This window comes from Podarcis melisellensis (genome assembly GCF_964234715.1).
Source record: "Podarcis melisellensis genome assembly, chromosome: 4".
Lineage (NCBI taxonomy): Eukaryota > Metazoa > Chordata > Lepidosauria > Squamata > Lacertidae > Podarcis > Podarcis melisellensis.
The window spans coordinates 104,263,978-104,283,352 of NC_138531.1; the positions used below are offsets into that span (position 1 = coordinate 104,263,978).

Genomic DNA, 19,375 nt, shown 5'->3' on the forward strand with positions numbered 1-19,375 from the left:
GGAAGTGGAAGGAAAGAATATACAAAATCCAGTGGAGATCAGAAAGTGTTTCCAGAACACTTAAACAATTATATACACAGGAGACACAGAAAGAAATAGGCATTGACCGATTTCTGAAAACAAATGGACTACAAAAAATCTCTCAAGAAAATAAGCTAATGTTGAATTACAAAATAACGGAGCAGGAGGTAGAAGGGGCCATTCAGAACATGCAATTAGGCAAATCTCCAGGGCTGGATAGTTTGACTTCAGGATATTACAGATCTTTGAAAGAATGGTTAATACAACCATTGAAGGAAGTCTGTAATGAAATACTGGAGGGGAAAAGGGCACCAGAGTCGTGGAAGGAAGCTTATATTACACTTATACCGAAAACAGAGTCTGAGAAGACACAGCTTAAGAACTACCGCCCCATATCTTTGCTTAATGTGGATTATAAAATTTTTGCAGATATTTTGGCTAAAAGACTAAAAAAGGTACTAGTAGAAGAAATTCATAAAGATCAAGCGGGCTTTCTCCCGGGCAGACACTTGTCTGACAATACGAGGAACATAATTAACATTTTTGAAAAATTACAAGTGAATATTAATACCAAAGCAGTTCTGATATTTGTGGACGCAGAGAAAGCCTTTGACAATATCTCTTGGAGTTTTATGAAGAAGAATTTACAGGGGAGGGGGGTTGGTCAAGGTTTCGGAAATGGTATAGGTGCAATTTACTCAGAACAAAAGGCAAAATTAATTGTGAACAATGTAGTGATCAATCCCTGAGCCTGGCCCTGGCCTTGGAGGCCCTCCTCCAGCTGAGGTGAGGTTTTTTGGTGGGGGATGGACAGGGTTGTGGGGGTGGGTGGGGGGCAGAACTCCAGGGGGGCTCCGGGTGGGGAAGAACAGGCAGGAGGGAAAAGGGGGCAAGGGAGACTCGGAGGAGGCAGCATCTAACCCTCTCCCCCCTTCATCTCTGGAGCATCATGAGGCCAAAGTTCAGTGGCGATATGCGCAGTGCCATTCTGCACAGGACGTTTGAGGCAGTGCTGAAAGGGGCTGAGAAGGTGGAGGACAGAGAAGTATATCCTCTGTCTTGACTTCCCTTTGCACAGCTCTTTCTTCTGCTCACACCCTTGAAATATTTAACGCAACAGATGAGACAAAAGACATTTGAATCGGCTAATAAATGTGGGAAACTGCTAGCCTGGCAGATGAAAAAAAGACAAAAACTTAACACCATTACAAATTTGGAAGTGGAAGGAAAGAATATACAGAATCCAGTGGAGATTAGAAAATGTTTCCAGAGATACTTTAAACAACTATATACACAAGGGCCACAGAAAGAGATTGATATAGACCAATTTTGTAGACCAAATGGTCTACAAAAAATCTCTCAAGAAAATAATCTAATGTTGAACTATAGAATAACGGAACAGGAGGTAGAAGGTGCCATCCAGAATATGCAACTGGGTAAATCTCCAGGACCGGATGGCTTAACTTCAAAATATTATAGATCTTTGAAAGATTGGTTAATTCAACCACTAAAGGAAGTTTGCAATGAAATATTGGAGGGGGAAAAGGCACCAGAGTCGTGGAAGGAAGCTTATATTACACTTATACCGAAAACTGAGTCCAAGAAGACACAACTTAAGAATTACCGCCCCATATCTAATAAATATTATTTAAAAAGAATCTGAGACCAGGGAGAAGAGTCGGTAGAAGAAGATTGGAAGAAATTTAAGGACTATTTACAGAAACACTGTAAAATTAAGGAATGTTAGAGGGATGTGGAATGAATTTATGTGGTTTTAGCAATAATGTTATTAAGGGGTACATAAAAATGGATTGTTAACATGTGAAAACGTAAGGTTATAATATATTATGATAAAATATCAAGATAAAAGCAAAAGGGGTAAGGACTTGCTGAAACAACTATTGAACTAGAATACAAAAAAGGGAGGTGTGAGGAGGTCAGGGAAACAAGCAAATGAAAGATAAGACATGGAAAGAACGATTTGTTTTTAACTGTTTTTATACATTTTGTATTTTTTTCTTTTTCTTTTTTCTTTTTCTCTCTCTTCATTTTAGCTTTATAACCTCTTTGAAACTCTAATAAATATTATTTAAAAAGAATTACCGCCCCATCTCTCTGCTTAATGTGGATTATAAAATTTTTGCAGACATTCTGGCTAAAAGATTAAAAAAAGTACTAGCGGAAGAGATACATAAAGACCAAGCAGGCTTTCTCCCGGGCAGACATTTGTCTGACAATACGAGAAATATAATTAATATCTTAGAAAAATTACAAGTGAACATTAATACTAAAACAGTTTTGATATTTGTAGACGCAGAGAAAGCTTTTGACAACATTTCTTAGAGTTTTATGAAGAAAAATCTTCAGAGGATGGGGGTTGGAAATGGTATAGGTGCAATTTATTCAGAAGAAAAAGCTAAACTAATTGTTAACAATGTGGTGATGGAGGAACAATGTAGTGATGGAAGAATTTAAGATAGAGAAAGGGACACGACAAGGTTGCCCAATTTCCCCATTGTTTTTTATTTCGGTCCTGGAGGTTCTCCTAAATATGATTAGAAGGGACCAATTGGTTAAAGGTATACAAGTCGGAGCCAAACAGTACAAAGTGAAAGCATTTGCAGATGATCTAGTATTGACATTACAGGAGCCAGAATCTAGTACTAAAAGAGTTCTTGAACTGATTCAAGAATTTGGTCAGGTAGCGGGTTTTAAGTTGAATAAGATGAAAACTAAGGTTTTAGAGAAAAATCTAACAGTGTCTGAGAGAGAGAGGTTTCAGAAGGAGACAGGATTAACACTGGTTAAGAAAGTTAAATACCTAGGGGTTAATATGACTGCTAAGAATGTGAATTTATTTAAGGATAACTATGAAAAATGTTGGATGGAAGTGAAAAGGACCTAGAAATATATCGTTGCTAGGCCGAATTGCCGCGATAAAAATGAATGTATTGCCAAGGATGCTGTTTCTGTTTCAAACATTGCAAATCCTGGATAAAATGGAGTGTTTCAAGAAGTGGCAGAGAGATATCTCTAGATTTGTCTGGCAGGGCAAGAAGCCTCGAATAAAATTTAAGATATTAACTGATGCTAAAGAAAGAGGTGGATTTGCCCTGCCAGACTTAAAACTTTATTATGAATCAGCCGCCTTTTGTTGGCTGAGAGAATGGCTGCTTCTTGGGAACACAGACATTTTGGATTTAGAAGGTTTTAACAATGAATTTGGGTGGCATGCATACTTGTGCTATGATAAGGTCAAAGCACATAAAGCGTTTAAAAACCATATTGTCAGAAAAGCACTGTTTAATGTCTGGATAAGATATAAGGACTTGCTTGAAAATAAAACCCCAAGGTGGTTGTCACCAATGGAAGCGAAGGCTCAGAAAAAGCTCAATATGGAGGCCAAATGGCCGAAATATTGGGAAATTTTGGAACAAGAGGGAGACAGATTAAAACTGCAGTTTTGAAAAATTAAAAAATAGAGTGCGAGATTGGCTTCATTGTTATCAAATAATGGAGGCATATAATTTGGACAAAAAAAATTGGCTTTCAGGTGGAAAAATCTAAATTGGAAACAGAACTGTTAGATCCCAAAATTAAGAATTTGTCAAGAATGTATAACTTGCTGTTGAAATGGAATACTCAGGATGAAACGGTGAAATCCGTTATGATTTTATGGGCACAAGATGTTGGTCATAATATTATGATGGCTGACTGGGAACAGTTATGGACCACAGGTATGAAGTTCACGGCATGTAATGCCTTAAGAGAAAATATAATGAAAATGATCTACAAATGGTACATGACACCAGTCAAGCTTGCAAAAAATTATCATTTGCCCGATAATAAATGTTGGAAATGTAAAGAGACTGAGCGTACATTCTTTCACCTTTGGTGGACGTGCCCAAGGATTAAGGCTTTCTGGGAGATGATATACCTTTCTGAAGAAACCAGAGGCCTTTCTCCTGGGCATGGTCGGCCAATTGGTGCCAAAGAAGGATAGAACTTTCTTTATGTATGCAACAACAGCAGCAAGAATACTTATTGCAAAGTATTGGAAGACACAAGATCTACCCACCCGGGAAGAATGACAGATGAAAGTGATGGACTACATGGAACTCACAGAAATGACCGGCAGAACCGAGACCAGGGAGAAGAGTCGGTGGAGGAAGACTGGAAGAAATTTAAAGACTATCTACAGAAGCATTGTAAAATTAATGAATGTTAGAAGGATGTTGGAATGAAGCTATGTGGTTTTAGCAGAAATGTTATAAAGGTTTATGAAAAAACAGACTGTTAATTGGTGAAAGGAGGGAAAGTAAAGTTACATTATATTAAGATAAATTACAGGACAAAAATTGGAAAAGATGGAAAGGATTTGCTGAAATGTTAACTGAACTAGAATACAAAAAAGGGAGGTGTGAGGAGGTCAAGGAAACAAGTATATGAAAGATGTTATGGGAAGATTTGCTGTGTTTTTTATTGGATTTTATTTTTCTGTATTTTCTTTTTTCTCTTTTCTCCCCTCTTTTTCTTTCTTTTTTTCTTATTGTGATGTATTGTTTTGTTTTTGCTTACCTTTTCTTTTTGTAACTTTTAAAACTTTAATAAATATTATTTAAAAAAAATCAAAGGGAATGTAAATGCTCTAAAATACATAAATGAAACACTTGAGGCCAAACTGAAGCGTTCTGCACGTGATCTTTTCCCATATACTGAACCTTTCTACAGTGGTGCCCCGCAAGACGAATGCCTCGTAAGACGAAAAACTCGCTAGACGAAAGAGTTTTCCGTTTTTTGAGTTGCTTCGCAAGACGAATTTCCCTATGGGCTTGCTTCGCAAGACGAAAACGTCTTGCAAGTTTGTTTCCTTTTTCGTAAAACCGTTAATACCCAGGGTGCATTGCTTGAAGAGGTGCAGTTGCGACTTGAACTTCAAGGAGCAACACATAGCACGCGGTGTGGTAGCCTTTTTTGAGGTTTTTGAGGACTTTTCTGATTTTTGAAGCTTTTCCAAAACTTCTTTTGCAGCCATTTGGTAAGTTAAACTCTTAAAACTTTTTTGGGGTTTTTTGGATTTTGGGTTGGGGTGATTGGAATTCAAGGACTTGGTGTTGGGGAGAGGTTTGCAAGAATCTGGGAGATTGTGTGGTTTTTTATGATTTTTTGTGACCATTGGGCCATGTGGTTTTTTTTTAAAAAAATAATTCTGGGTTTGAATTTCTGTGCGGTGGGTGGCTGGGGGAACAGTTGGGGAGAGGTTTGCAAGAATCTGGGAGCTGGGGTTTGCAACAGTTGGAGAGGGGCTGGGGGAACAGTTGGGGAGGGGTTTGCAATTTCTGTGCGGTGGGTGGGTGGCTGGGGGAACAGTTGAGGTTTTTGAAGACTTTCGTGATTTTGAAAGCTTTTCCAAAACTTCTTTTGCAGCCATTTGAGGATTTTGAAGACTTTGGTGATTTGCAGCCATTTCGTAAGTTAAACTTTTAAAACTTTTTTTTGGGGGGGGGTTGGATTTTGGGTTGGGGTGTTTGGAATTCAAGGACTTGGTTCTGGGTTTGAATTTCTGTGTGGTGGGTGGCTGGGTGCTTTTGAATTTTTTGGAAGTGAAGCACTGATTATTATTTTTTCTGAGTTTACAAAGTAGGAGCTGTGCTGCCATGGGACCCAAGAAGACTGCTGCTGCAGAGGCTGGCGAGAGGAAGAAGGAGAAGGTGACGCTGGAAATGAAGAAGGATATCATCCGGAAGCACGATGGCAGAATGCGTGTGACAGACCTCGCCAGGGAGTACGGGAGGAATCCATCAACCATCGGGACCATCCTGAAGATGAGGGAGAAGATCCTTGCGACGGATGCAGCCAAGGGAGTCACCAGGATTGTGAAGAACCGCCCAGCTGTTCTGGAGGAGGTCGAGAAGTTGCTGCTCATCTGGTTAGAAGAGAAGCAGTGTGCAAGGGGACACAGTGACTGAGGCCGTCATTTGTGAGAAGGCCAAGGCCTTGCACGCAGACCTCGTCCGGGAACAGCCAGGAACCTCAGGCGAGCCAGAAGTCTTCAAGGCAAGCAGAGGCTGGTTTGACCGGTTCAGGGCAAGATCTGGAATCCACAGCGTGGTCAGGCATGGAGAGGCTGCCAGTTCTGATGTTCCTGCAGCTGAAGACTTTGCAGCGGAGTTCCTGGAGGTTGTGAAGATGGAGGGCTACGTTCCACAGCAGGTCTTCAACTGCGACGAGACCGGGCTGTTTTGGAACAGGATGCCCAAAAGGACTTTCATCACACAGGAGGAGGCCAAGTTGCCTGGCCACAAGCCCATGAAGGACCGTCTGACCCTGCTCTTCTGTGCCAATGCAAGCGGCGACCTGAAGATCAAGCCCCTGCTGGTGTACCACTCGGAGAACCCATGGGCCTTCAAGAAACACAAGGTCGACAAGGAGCAGCTGAGTGTCATGTGGCAATCCAACAGTAAGGCTTGGGTCACACGTGTGCTGTTTGTGGACTGAGTCAATCTTGCTTTTGGCCCTGCTGTCAAACAGTACCTGCTGGACAACGACCTGCCGCTGAAGGCTTTGCTTCTGATGGACAATGCTCCTGCTCATCCTAAAGACCTTGAGTTGGACTTGTTGGAGGAGTTCAGCTTCATCAGAATCATGTTCCTGCCGCCTAACACCACGCCACTGCTCCAGCCAATGGATCAGCAGCTCATCGCCAATTTCAAAAAACTCTACACCAAGGAGCTTTTCAGGCGATGCTTCGAGGTGACTGACTGCACCACCATCACCCTGCGGGAATTCTGGAAGGACCACTTCGACATCGTCACCTGCTTGAAGATGATCACCACGGCCTGGAACGGGATCAGCCAGAGAAATTTGAATTGCGCATGGCGCAGCCTGTGGCCGGACTGTGTGGCACCAAGTGACTCTGATGCACCAGAGTCAACAGTGGTGCAGGACATTGTTGCCTTGGGGAGGACCATGGGCCTGGAGGTCACAGAGGAGGACGTCAGCGAGCTGGTGGAGGAGCACGACCACGAGCTGACCACCCAGGAGCTGGTCTGACTGCACGCAGAGGCTGCGCAGAAGCAGGCCTCGCTGGAAGAGGAGGAAGCAACTGAGGAACGGCTGTCCTCCAAAGACCTGAGGGACATTTGCCAGAAGTGGAATGAGGTGCAGGCTTTTGAACAGCGGCACCACCCTAACAAGCACGTGATACATGACCTTGTGAACACTTTTCATACGACGGTCATGTCGCCTTTCAGCGAGGTGCTGAAAAGGCAGATGAAGCAGCAGACCATGGACAGGTTCTTCAGCAAGAAGCAAAGAGTGGAAGAGGAACCTTCTTCGAGTTGTCCCCCAGAGTCTTAGAAAATGTACGGTACACTTTGTTGATTTTTAAATGTTTTTCTGTCATGTTTAGAAACTTAATTTATTGTTCCTTCAATTTTTGAACTGCTCTTTACAGTATGTGTGACTTTAAAGAGCAGTTAATAAACTCTTGTTGTACCAAATTGGGCATTGTTTGGACTTTTTTTGACCATAGGAACACATTAATTGAATTTCAATGCATTCCTATGGGATTCCGTGCTTCGCAAGACGAAAAATTCGCTAGGCGAAAAAACTCGCAGAACGAATTAATTTTGTCTTGCGAGGCACCACTGTATCTGTTTGTTTGTTTTCTATTTCAGCAGGATTCAGCTCCATGTCATGTTGCTGCTGTGTGCAAAAGGTGGTTTCAAGAGAATCAATTCCACTGCTGGAATGGCCGGGGAATAGTCCAGACCTTAACCAAATTGAAAATCTATGGAGCCAACTAAAGAAACTTGTTAGTCAGAAGCAACCCAGCAATAAAGCCCAATTAATAGAGGCAATAATTCAGTCTTGGTTTCACATTATCACAGCTGCAGAACTAAAAAACTTGCTTCACTCCATGGGAAGACGTTGCAAGGCCAGAATTAAAGCTAAAGGTTCCCGAACTCAGTATTAATTGACATGGTGAGAATTTCTGTAAGAAGATTGGCAGATGAAAATAATGGACTTTGCATATCTGGTGACACTGACAGGAATACCAGCATGATTAAGTATTCCAAAAGGGTTGGAGTAAATTTATATGATATCTGAAAGATTATTGTAAGCAATTAACATCACTAGCAGGGTTGTCTGAAGACTTGTAATGAGAAATTTTCTACCTTTCTATATTTAAATCTTGAGACATTCTGTAATGAGTGTAATAAGAATTGGAAAATGTACAAATTGCAATGATATAAATGTTAATTTCGAAATCTGAGGCAGGAGGGAAGGAAGTCGAGGATCTAAAGAGCCAGGGTGGTATAGCGGATAATGATGATGCGAATGTACAATATTAAATGGAAAATAATTTTAAAAATTATATATACAAGAAAAAACAGTAATTTATTGTTCAAGGTTTATTGTGGGAGTGTTAGGTTTCCCGTTGTTGTAGGGGGCGCTGTTGAGCTCTGTGAAAATATATGAGGTTCGTCACATAGAGGTATTTTTTGAATTTCCAGGCAGATACGATGATCCCACAGGGAGCCTTACCAAGAGAGGCCACGATCCCACGATTCTCCTCCATGACGTCCTTATGCAGAGCTCTCTGGTCAGGATCCAGCAACGCCCACTCCTCGTCCGTGAAACAAACAGTGACGTCTTCAAAGCACACTGGACCCTAAAAGGGAAATGTGCTCCTCTGAGACAGCAGAAATATGACATGCTACATAATGCTCTGTCTCCTTCCTTCCTGTTAATTGCTGCGTTGTTTCAGTAGGATTGCTTTGCTGCACATTTTAATTATGGATGCCTATTTTAACGCTTTAATCGAATTCTATGTTTTAGTTACGGACATTCATCTTTGTGCAAATAGGTGGTACTCCTCCTGGTGGTTTTCAAGTTATTCTGCCTACGCAAGCATTCCCGTTTCCCCGATGGAAGGATCCCCTTTCTCCTCTACCCGTGAGTTGTTCTGGGGAGGTTCCCTCCCAGTGCCCTAGAGCCAAATTCAAGGGGTTCATGGGGGCATGGAGAGGGGGAGGAGTGGGGGGCAGGCCCCATTTAGCAGCGGATGGGGCTGGCTAGGTAAATCCTGGACACTATTTGTAATTGTCTGTCCACTGCTTAGAAGCCTGTTTTAGCATTCAGTGATGAATACAGAAATACAATAAGCCTAGTTTGGATGGCCATCTGTCTTGGAGGATCTAGCTGAGACTCCTGCAATGCAGGGGGTGGGACTTGATGACCCTTGGGGTCCCTTTCAACTCTAGGATTCCATGAAAACTGCAACTACAGATGAATCCTACTAGCAACATTCAGAAGGCTGTTGTCACAGAGTTATATGGGCAGGAAATCCCACACTTCACAGCTAGAGTTAACTCTTTATCAGCAAGAACACGATATTCACAATCTTGGCTGAGGTTCTGGAGTAATGAGAAGAGCAGCTCATTCCCGGAGGGTCTGTCACTTTGCATGTCTTAGTGCAGAAAGTATTTCCTATAAAGGAGTACGACAAGGCTGTATATTGTCTCCCGGCTTATTTAACTTATATGCAGAATTCATCATGCGAAAGGCTGGACTGGATGAATCCCTAGCTGGAATTAAGATTGCCGGAAGAATCATAGAATCATAGAGTTGGAAGAGACCACAAGGGCCATGGAGTCCAACCCCCTGCCGAGCAGGAAACACCATCAGAGCACTCCTGACATATGGTTGTCAAGCCTCTGCTTAAAGACCTCCAAAGAAGGAGACTCCACCACACTCCTTGGCAGCAAATTCCACTGTCCAACAGCTCTTACTGTCAGGAAGTTCTTCCTAATGTTTAGGTGGAATCTTCTTTCTTGTAGTTTGGATCCATTGCTCCGTGTCCGCTTCTCTGGAGCAGCAGAAAACAACCTTTCTCCCTCCTCTATGTGACATCCTTTTATATATTTGAACATGGCTATCATAACACCCCTTAACCTCCTCTTCTCCAGGCTAAACATGCCCAGCTCCCTTAGCGGTTCCTCATAAGGCATCGTTTCCAGACCCTTTGGGTTGCCCTCCTCTGGACACGTTCCAGTTTGTCAGTGTCCTTCTTGAACTGTGGTGCCCAGAACTGGACACAGTACTCCAGGTGAGGTCTGACCAGAGCAGAATACAGTGGCACTATTACTTCCCTTGATCTAGATGCTATACTCCTATTGATGCAGCCCAGAATTGGATTGGCTTTTTTAGCTGTCGCGTCACACTGTTGGCTCATGTCAAGTTTGTGGTCAACCAAGACTCCTAGATCCTTTTCACATGTACTGCTCTCAAGCCAGGTGTCCCCCATCTTGTATTTGTGCCTCTCATTTTTTTTGCCCAAGTGCAATACTTTACATTTCTCCCTGTTAAAATTCATCTTGTTTGTTTTGGCCCAGTTCTCTAATCTGTCAAGGTCGTTTTGAAGTGTGAACTGTGGTGCCCAGAACTGGACACAGTACTGGACACAGAAGAAATATCAACAACCTCAGATATGCAGATGACAAAACATTGATGGTAGAAAGTGAGGAGATATTAAAGAACCTTTTAATGAGGGTGAAAGAGGAGAGTGCAAAATATGGTTTGAAGCTCAACATTAAAAAACATAGATCATGGCCACTGGTCCCATCACCTCCTGGCAAATAGAAGGGGAAGAAATGGAGGCAGTGAGAGATTTTACTTTCTTGGGCTCCACTGCAGATGGTGACAGCAGTCACAAAATTAAAAGGCGCCTGCTTCTTCGGAGAAAAGCAATGACAAACCTAGACAGCACTTAAAAAGCAGAGACATCACCTTACCAACAAAGGTCCGTATAGTTAAACCTATGATTTTCCCAGTAGTGATGTATGGAAGTGAGAGCTGGACCATAAAGAAGGCTGATCGCTGAAGAAATGATGCTTTTGAATTCTGGTGCTGGAGGAGACTCTTGAGAGTCCCATGGACTACAAGAAGATCAAACCTCTCCATTCGGAAGGAAATCAGCCCTGAGTGCTCACTGGAAGGACGGATCCTGAAGCTGAGGCTCCAAGACTTTGGCTACCTCATGAGAAGAGAAGACTCCCTGGAAAAGACCCTGATGTTGGGAAGGATGGAGGACACAAGGAGAAGGGGATGACAGAGGACGAGATGGTTGGACAGTGTTCTCGAAGCTACCAGCATGAGTTTGACCAAATTGCGGGAGGCAGTGGAAGACAGGAGGGCCTGGCGTGCTCTGGTCCAGGGGGTCACGAAGAGTCGGATACGACTAAATGACTAAAGAACAACAACAATACTAATTAATTCAAGAGGGTTCCGGAAGCTTCTCTGCGTAAAAGAAACAAGCAGAAGGTTCCTGATGTTTGGGTTATTCCTTCAGAGAAGCTGAGTACAGCTGGGTTAAAGGGGTTCTGTCATCTCTTCTGTCAAGGTCATGCTGACTATAAGAAGAGGCCAGAAGGAGCCTGGGTTTCAATCTCTCTCTCTCTCTCTCTCTCTCTCTCTCTCTCTCTCTCTCTCTCTCTCTCTCTTCCTTCTGGTGTTCTGTACATAGTATGCTGAGTGTTAAGGTTTAAATTTATTATAAGTTGTGGGAAATTTCAGTTAAGTCTGCTGCAACTGGATTTCTTATGAACAGGGCCAATCCTGAACGTTTTGGATGTGGGACCATTATGCTCATTTGCCTTCAGTAGCAGTAAAGCTCTGCTGGATGAAATACAATTGCCTCTGGTCTATTTTGGGGGATACTGCAACGTCTTTACAATTTCACTCTGCTAACTATACATTGTAGTTCTGCTCAGGATCAATATTGAGTAGAATTTTAAGACAGTGTCTTCCTCCACAAAAGCAGTTGCCAAGAGTGAAGGCCCCCAACTCCCCACAGCTTTCCAAGCCCCCTCCTCTCTGGGGTTTCTGGCAAGCGATTGAACAGTGCGCCAGTGTGCAGCCTGCCTTTGCCCTTCCATTCTCAGACATCTCCTGGCTCCGAGAGACAAGCAGGGAGGGTGGCTTCTGGCAGAAGGAGAGGGAGCCCCCGGTGGCTCCTCCTTCTCCTGACTCACCTCAGCCTCTCATCCTCCCTCCTCCACTCGCCTCCCCCCTCTTCTGCCTCCGATTCTGGACTGCATTCTGCCTCAGAGTCTCCCAGCTCACTAAACCCTGTTGCCCCTTCAGCTTCTGACACCTCCTCTTCCCAGGCTTCTCCCTCTGACCGCCCATCCTTCTTCTACCTCTACTTCTTGGGGTCCGAGACGTCTTCCCTTCCTGGTTCCCTGGCTGCTTCCTCCCACCATTCCTCTGTGCCCAACCAGTCCATGACATTGTGCCAACCCTCAGCTTCTGTCCCCACAAGGCAGCTTCCCCAGCTTCTGGTTCCACAGCCACTGCTTCCCTTCTGCCCCCATGAAAAGATGGATCAGGAGGTCTTGCCGGCATCGTTCTGTCTCCTGCAAGAGAAAAAAGATAAGCAGGATGCCAGAAGTGCCTGCTTCTCTCACAGGTGAAACAGGGCATCTCTAACTACAGATGGGCCTTTCAGAAAGCCTTACCTGCTGAGTGCAGTTGGACATTTGTGCAAATTTCATGTTAGTTGTGCAAAACTATTTCTCCCTTCCTTTGGACCCTTGTTCCCAACTGTTCCCCCCCCCAAAAAAAAGAACTCACAGATTAGTTGGAAAACCAACAGAACGAGACCAAATGGAGAAAAGCCACCTTCCTCCTTACCCAGTGGCCTCTCTCTGGTGTCCAACGGAGGCCTCTCTGCCTCACAGGAATCCAGGTCCATTTCTGCAAAACGATCCCTTTTCTGAAAGAGCAACAAGGATTCAAAACAGAAAATGAATGGTGAGAAATGTTAGAAAGAGAATGACAAGGATAGAAGTTTAAGGGTGTTAGATCTCATCCCATGGATGCCTTCCCAGGAAAAGAATGGGCCAACAGTAGAGCATTATGGGATGTTCTCCATCCTGTTTGGAGCCCCTTGGGAGTATCCAGAGGAAAGTCTCTCTCACCTGCTTTCTCTCCTCTGCCTGACTCAGGAGGAAACCTTCGGCCAGGGCCACTGCCTGGGAACTGGTCTCCGCTCCACAGTCCCTCACCCAGCTCTCCATCTCCGGTGGAAGGACAGCCAGGAACTGCTCCAAGATCACCAGGTCCAGCATCTCAGCTTTCGTGTGCCTTTCTGGCTTTAACCATTGGTGGCAAAATTGGTAGAGTCGGCGGCAAACCTCTCGGGGTCCTTTGGCCTCCTGGCAGCAGAACTGCCTCAACTGCTGGCTCTGCACCTCTGAGCAGAGGGTGTCCTCCTCACCCAGGATCTTCTGCCCAGAGTTTTCCCAGAATCCCCCACTGCTCCCAGTTTGGCTTGCATGGCCTCTTCCTGCTTCAGGGCCAGCCGAGTCTCGCTCATCCATCTGTGCTCTCAGGAAGCCTCTGAGAGATCGGAAGGAACCCTTTGGTCTTCTGCCAAGTTCTGCCTGTGCTAATGAGGCGCTAGCAAATCCTATAAAGCAAATACATTGTTTTGTTACAGAATTTTTAGGTCAGAGGAAGAGAAATGTTCCTTGAGCAAGCATGGATGAGTCTTCCTAGGAACCAGGGCGGGACTGTACCAAACCATGAGATATCTTCTGAAGAAGAAGACGGAGGAGGAGGAGGAGGAGGAGAGAAGAGGAAGAAGAAGAAGATGGAGAGGAGGACGAGGAGGAAGCAGACTCTAGCCCTCCTAGAAGGAAGATTGCGATGCAAAATGGGGAGGCAACTGAAGGGATTTCTCTGAGGTGAATCAGTCTAGTTGCTCCTGCCTTCGAGTAAATGCAAGAAGTCAGAACTGACTGACAAGGGAATAATTTGTATCTTGTGGGAAATGGATGCTTGGCTCTAGTGGGGGTCCTCACCTGGGGGTCCTCAGGAGTTGCTCCCCCCACCCCCACTCGCCTGCTTCTGTCTCCTTTTCTTGCACTTGGACTCTCTGCCGCTCTCCAGACAGACTCCTGGGGTGGGGTCCCTTTTTCTTTGCTCTGAGGGCCAGGAATGTATCTGGACATTATTATTCTCTTAGATGGCTTAACACATGCACAGCCCTTGATGCCCAGGTCCCTGGAGGCTCAGTGAGGAGCAGCGCCCATTTCCGGCTGCTTTGCCAGCAACAATCCCTTTGGGAGAGAGAGGATGTGGTCCTGGGATGCCCTGCTCTGGGTGCGAGGGGATTGCTGCAGTGGCCTCCGTGGGGAGCTGCCCTGGGAGACACTGGGAAACTGGTCCCCAATGCAGCAGCCAGACTTAAAGAAGGGAGATTTCGGGGGAGTCATTGTTTTTCTGAAAGGGGGGGGGCGGAAGGCCAGATGAGTTTGGGATCCTCTGATCTGCAGGAAGGAGAGCGCGGCAGACCTGGCCCCTCCCTGGCAGGACCCTCTCCTCCTCCCTGACTTGGGGTCCCCCCCCCCCTTCCTGGCACGCGCTCTTTCCTTCTCTGACCTTCCTCCTGGGGAGTCTGGCAAAAAGCTCTGGCTCTCAGCCCCGGGGCTCCCTCCTCCTGTGGGTAGCAGGAGCATATGGGGGGGGGTCTTTGCACCCCTGACATTCTCCTCCCTGACTTGGGGTCCACCCCCCCCCCCGCGCAGGAGCAGATCAGGCCCCCCAGGCCCCCTCCCCTGCTGCAGCCCTGGGACCCCCACCAGATCCCAGAGAGAGAGGAGACTCACCAGATCCCGGGAGGGGAGAGCGAGGCAGCCCTTGCAGGAGAGACACCCAAGCAGGGAAGGACTGGGGAGGGAGGGGGCTTGGCTCTGGAGGACCTGCCCCCCTTGCTTCCTGGCCTCTCTAGGAAGGCAGCTCTGTTCCCTTTAACCCTTGCAAGGCCAGACCCCCCCCCTCCAGCTCAGCCCTCTCTCGCTCTCTCCCAGAATTGGGCTCTGAGAAGAGAAGCCTCCCTGGCAAAGACCCTGATGCTGGGAAAGAGAGGAGGGTCCCGGGGGGGGGGGGGACGAAGAGGAGGACACGACAAAGGAAGAAGAGGGACCTTGCTGCCTGGGAAGCCGGAAACCTCATCCTGGCCTCTCTAGGAAGGCAGCTCGGTTCCCTTTAACCCTTGCCGTGCCGTGTCCCCCCAGCTCAGCCCCCCCCCCATTGCACACTCACGTGGCCAGGGCAGAACTCTGATCTCTATTCATTTCTGTTCTTTTTAATGGCTCTAAGGGGGCAGCTGCCCCCTGGCTCAGCCTATGGCAAGGGATCCTTTTGGGGGGGATTTTGGCTCTTGGCTGGGCTCTGTGTTCAATAGTGGGGAGACGATGCAGCGATTTCTCCAAAGCAGCTCTTTATTTGTAAGCTGGAACAGAACTGGACAGCAAACAGCTCAGCCGGCCGGCTTTTATAGGCTGTCAACATTGTAGCAGCAACACCCAGGGCTTCCCGCCTAAAGTAACTGACGTGGACCTGAGTGAAAACTATATACAGTGATACCTCGGGTTACAAACGCATCAGGTTGCAGACGCCTCAGGTTACAGACTCCGCCAACCGAGATTTCTGGGAGATGAATCAGCCTGGTTGCTCCTGCCTTCCAGTCAATGCATGAAGTCAGAACTGACTGACAAGGGAGTCATTTGTATCTTGTGAAAAATGGATGCTTGGCTCTAGTGGGGGTCCTCACCTGGGGGTCCTCAGGAGTTGTTCTCCCCCCACCCCCACTCCCCTCCTTCTGTCTCCTTATTTGCACTTGGACTCTCTGCTGTTTTCCAGACAGACTCCTGGGGTGGGGTCCCTTTTTCTTTGCTCCGAGGGCCAGGTATGTTTCTGGCCAACCCCCTGAGGGCCAAGTGGACGGGGCCAAAGACATTTCCCTTGAAATTTAGGCGGGTGATTTATTATTATTATTCTGTTAGATGGCTTAACACACGCACAGCCATTGATGCCCAGGTCCCTGGGGGCTCAGTGAGTAGCAGTGCCCATTTCCGGCTCAGCTGGTTTTCCAGCAACAACCCCTTTGGGAGAGAGAGGATGTGGTCCTGGGATGCCCTGCTCTGGGTGCGAGGGGATGGCTGCAGTGGCCTCTGTGGGGAGCTGCCCTGGGAGACACTGGGAAACTGGTCCCCAATGCAGCAGCCAGACTCTGGGCTGGGATCCTTCTCTTTATCCCTGGCCTTTCTCTCTCGTCTTTTTTTTTGGGGGGGGGGTCTAGTCTGATACGGAAGGAGCAAGGGGGGGGGTACCCATCCTTCCCCAGCGCTCCCAGAAGGGGCCCGAGCCGATGACCTCCACAGTGACCAGCCTGGCCCCGAACCTTCAGCCCCACACCGTTGCACAAGCACCACACTATACCCCTGCCTTGCCTTGTAAATAAAAGGCTCTCTTTTCCTCCCTTCACGCGGGCGAAATAAGCCCCATCTTTTCTATACCTTTCTCCCTCCTATTTCCAACGTGAGTCGACCGTATTACATTGTAGCCCCATTCACAAAACGGGCTGCGCCTTAGCCAATCACAGCCGTGCATTCATCCTGCAGGAGCTAGCTCAGGGAGCTCTTGCACGCCTCATTGAACTCACTGACAAGCTGCTGACGGCCCCCCACTGCGAGAACAATGGAACCGAAACCTGGGGCCTCGTAAAACTGTCAAAGTCTTGTTACAATGTATCCATTTGTTTCCGTTCTCAATATACAATACACACTTGACCGGCAAAGCAGCCGTAACCTTCGGAAAATGATATAAAATCAGCCAAAGCTCCGATTCTCTCCATTTTGACGCCATTTTATTCAGCTCCCTCTGGACTCCATGTTACCGCTCCACTGCCATAATCCCCTGAGCGACAGGTCACGTACTCAGGAAGACCTCTAATCCGCTCGAATCGTCCTGCCAAACACTTCCTCCGGGCAATGTCAGGTGGCAGACGACGCATATCTGTACCATTGTCTCGCCATCACCTGTACTCAAGAACTGTTTATCCATGTTATCTATGCATATTCCTTACTCTGCATATCTTCCCCTCCCTTCCTGAAATGCTAATATGTGTAACCCTACCCATCTGTAATGTATTCATGACGTGTTTACATGTAACCCAACCTTCCCATAACATATTCATGACGTTTTTTGCATTGTATTCTGGGACTTGGAGGGAACTTTTAAAAGTCTATGTCACCCCATTCTCGGGGTTCAATACCATCTTGAACCTGTTGCGCAATAAACTCGGATCTCCGCATCTTGCTCCAGTCTCCGGCTGAGCTTATTTCTTCCGCTAGGACCCGCGGACTCTGTCCGACGAACCGGGTGGCAGGGTAGCCCCGCACCCGGGATTTTCCGTAACATTTGGCGCCCGAACAGGGACGAGCGGTTCTCCCGTGTTGCTGACCGGGGGCCCCGAAATCTTCAGCCGGCTCCGGGCCATCTTGTCCGGGAAGACCCTCTGGACCTCCGGCCATCTTCCGGGCGGTAATCAAACGTCCCAAGGGTTCAGCCGGGGAGCAAAGGGACATCCAGCCGGCTTCTACGATCCCGGGATCCGCACGGAAGACGCGTGAGTATAGGAAATCCAGTGCACTGGTGGGAAGGGGGGTTGGAAGTCTCCTGGCAACCGAATTCTCTGCCCTTCTATCTATCGTTCCTTCTCATCTATCTCTTGGTCTAAGTGGTGAGAGAGACCGTAGACCGTCGCTCAGCCCGAAAGGGGGGCTCTGAGCTCTATCTCTTCTTCTTCTCAAATTCTCCAGCCAGCCGCACCAACTGAGAGTCCGAAAATAAGACGGAGAGACCCGGCTTGGAAAGACAGCCGACTCCCCGCAACGGACATCTCAGTTGATAGCAAGGGGCTGGAGTTCTTCTTCCGAACTTCCCGAGCGCCCTTACGGAGGGGGCAGGAAGGGGTCTTGCTGTCCTATTGATTAATCCCAGCCGCACCGGTCGGGCCACGTAACACGTGTATCGTGCGTGAGCCCGCTTCCGATAGCAAGGGGGATTTTCCGTCCGAAATCCTATCAAGGGATCACCCGATCTGGCACCGCACGACGCGGGCGTCCAGTAGGGCCCCTCTTCTGAGTTTGTGACGATAGGTAGGAGGTTGCCAGGGGGAAATAACCCAAGAAGAGTTGGGTGGGACTTGGCAGAGTGGAGAGAGAACCCCTTAAGAATTAGAAGAGTAAGAAAGGAAGTGATAAAATAGGCAAGAAGAGCTCTCTAAAGAAACCCGTTAGGAAGTTGCCAAACAGCGAAACCCTTTTTCCCAAAGCCCTATATCCCTAACGACCCCTCTCCCTTCTCTTTACCTAGACACGCGTGAATAAAATGGGTACCCAAGCTTCCAAACATGAGCGGGCTCGCTCCGGGAGGAAGGCTTCAAGGAAGCCATCCGAATCCCAGAGGGACACCGACTCCCCTCTTGAGTTTGTCATCTCTTATTGGAAATCTATTCCCGGCCACAAATTGCTATCGAAGCAGAAGTTAGAAGATCTCTGTACAGATACTTGGCCCGCTGGGACAGCCTCCGCTAAACCAGAGTTACGGTGGCCAAGAGGGGGCTCCTTTAATGAAGAACGCCTGCAACACCTTAGGAAGTATTTGATGGAAGAAAAACCCCGCCAGTTAGAATACTTAGCCACCTTTGAGACGGTCAGAGGACTGATTCAAACCACCACCAAGAGAGCGGCGACCTACCAACTACCTATCTTAACCCATGGAAAGTCGCCTCCGCCCCCCCCATACGAAGGACACCCAGGAGACGACCCCATAGAACAAGCGCTCGTTCCATTCTACTACAGGCCAACCATTCCACCCGCCCCAAGGGAGGACTCAGATAGCGAAGCAGATATAGAAGAACCAGGAGCGCGGGGGGGCGCGAGCCCGCGATTAACCAGGCAGCGAGCTAAAGAGATACAGAACGCCACCTTAGATGGCTCTCACCTCCTGTCCCTTAGACAACGAGCTAGAGAGATATTAAATGCCACCGCAGAATACTCCAGTCTCCATGAGAAATCAAAAGAGACCCCTGAGAGACCTAGAGAGATCCCAGGGACATCCAAGCGGGCGGACTCGGGTCAGGCAGACCCCGCAGCAACTCAGATGCCCTTAAGGGCACTGCCTATTCCACCCCTGCAGCCAGATGGACCCCCTCGGATGGTGTATACTCACCAACCATTCTTTACGGCAGACCTGGTAACCTGGTCGAATCAAATGCCATCTTTAAGAGACGACCCGGACAAATGCCACCGCCAGGTCAGCGCGATCTTCTCAACCCATAAGCCAACCTGGCCAGATGTTCACGTTCTCTTAAACGCCCTCTTCAACGAGGCTGAGAAGGCGGATATTCTAGCAAAGGCCGGAGAGGCAATCGAACTCCCGAATTATCAAGCGGGACGCCCAGAAGGATTAGAGCCACTTACGGCTCAGTGCTTGC

General features: G+C 47.2%; 2 protein-coding genes and 1 long non-coding RNA gene across 8 annotated transcripts in view; 1 reads left to right on the top strand and 2 right to left on the bottom strand.

Annotated features, from left to right (window-relative positions):
- Nucleotides 1-14,843, bottom strand: part of LOC309369084 (uncharacterized protein) — an 86,943-nt gene extending 72,100 nt beyond the window's left edge. Inside the window, exons 1-3 of one of the 6 annotated variants that reach the window (XM_081909720.1) lie at nucleotides 14,700-14,841; nucleotides 13,008-13,498; nucleotides 12,721-12,802 (exon numbers count right to left, since the gene is read on the bottom strand). In XM_081909720.1, the coding sequence (XP_081765846.1) occupies nucleotides 12,721-12,802; nucleotides 13,008-13,409 (484 nt within the window). In that variant the 5' untranslated portion in view covers nucleotides 13,410-13,498; nucleotides 14,700-14,841. Of the gene's footprint in view, nucleotides 1-12,720; nucleotides 12,803-13,007; nucleotides 13,499-14,472; nucleotides 14,594-14,672 lie in introns of those variants that run through there. The other 5 variants (XM_081909719.1, XM_081909717.1, XM_081909718.1 and 2 more) reach the window with 5 other exon arrangements.
- Nucleotides 1-19,375, bottom strand: part of LOC309369153 (uncharacterized protein) — a 33,436-nt gene that overhangs the window by 5,517 nt on the left and 8,544 nt on the right. Inside the window, exon 2 of the mRNA XM_081909886.1 lies at nucleotides 8,572-8,698. Within this exon, the coding sequence (XP_081766012.1) occupies nucleotides 8,572-8,605 (34 nt within the window). The 5' untranslated portion in view covers nucleotides 8,606-8,698. The remainder of the gene's footprint in view (nucleotides 1-8,571; nucleotides 8,699-19,375) is intronic.
- On the top strand, nucleotides 4,737-7,246 carry LOC309369384. Its single transcript, XR_014168076.1, has 3 exons — nucleotides 4,737-5,059; nucleotides 5,449-6,201; nucleotides 7,087-7,246. It is a non-coding gene; the product is annotated as an uncharacterized lncRNA (long non-coding RNA).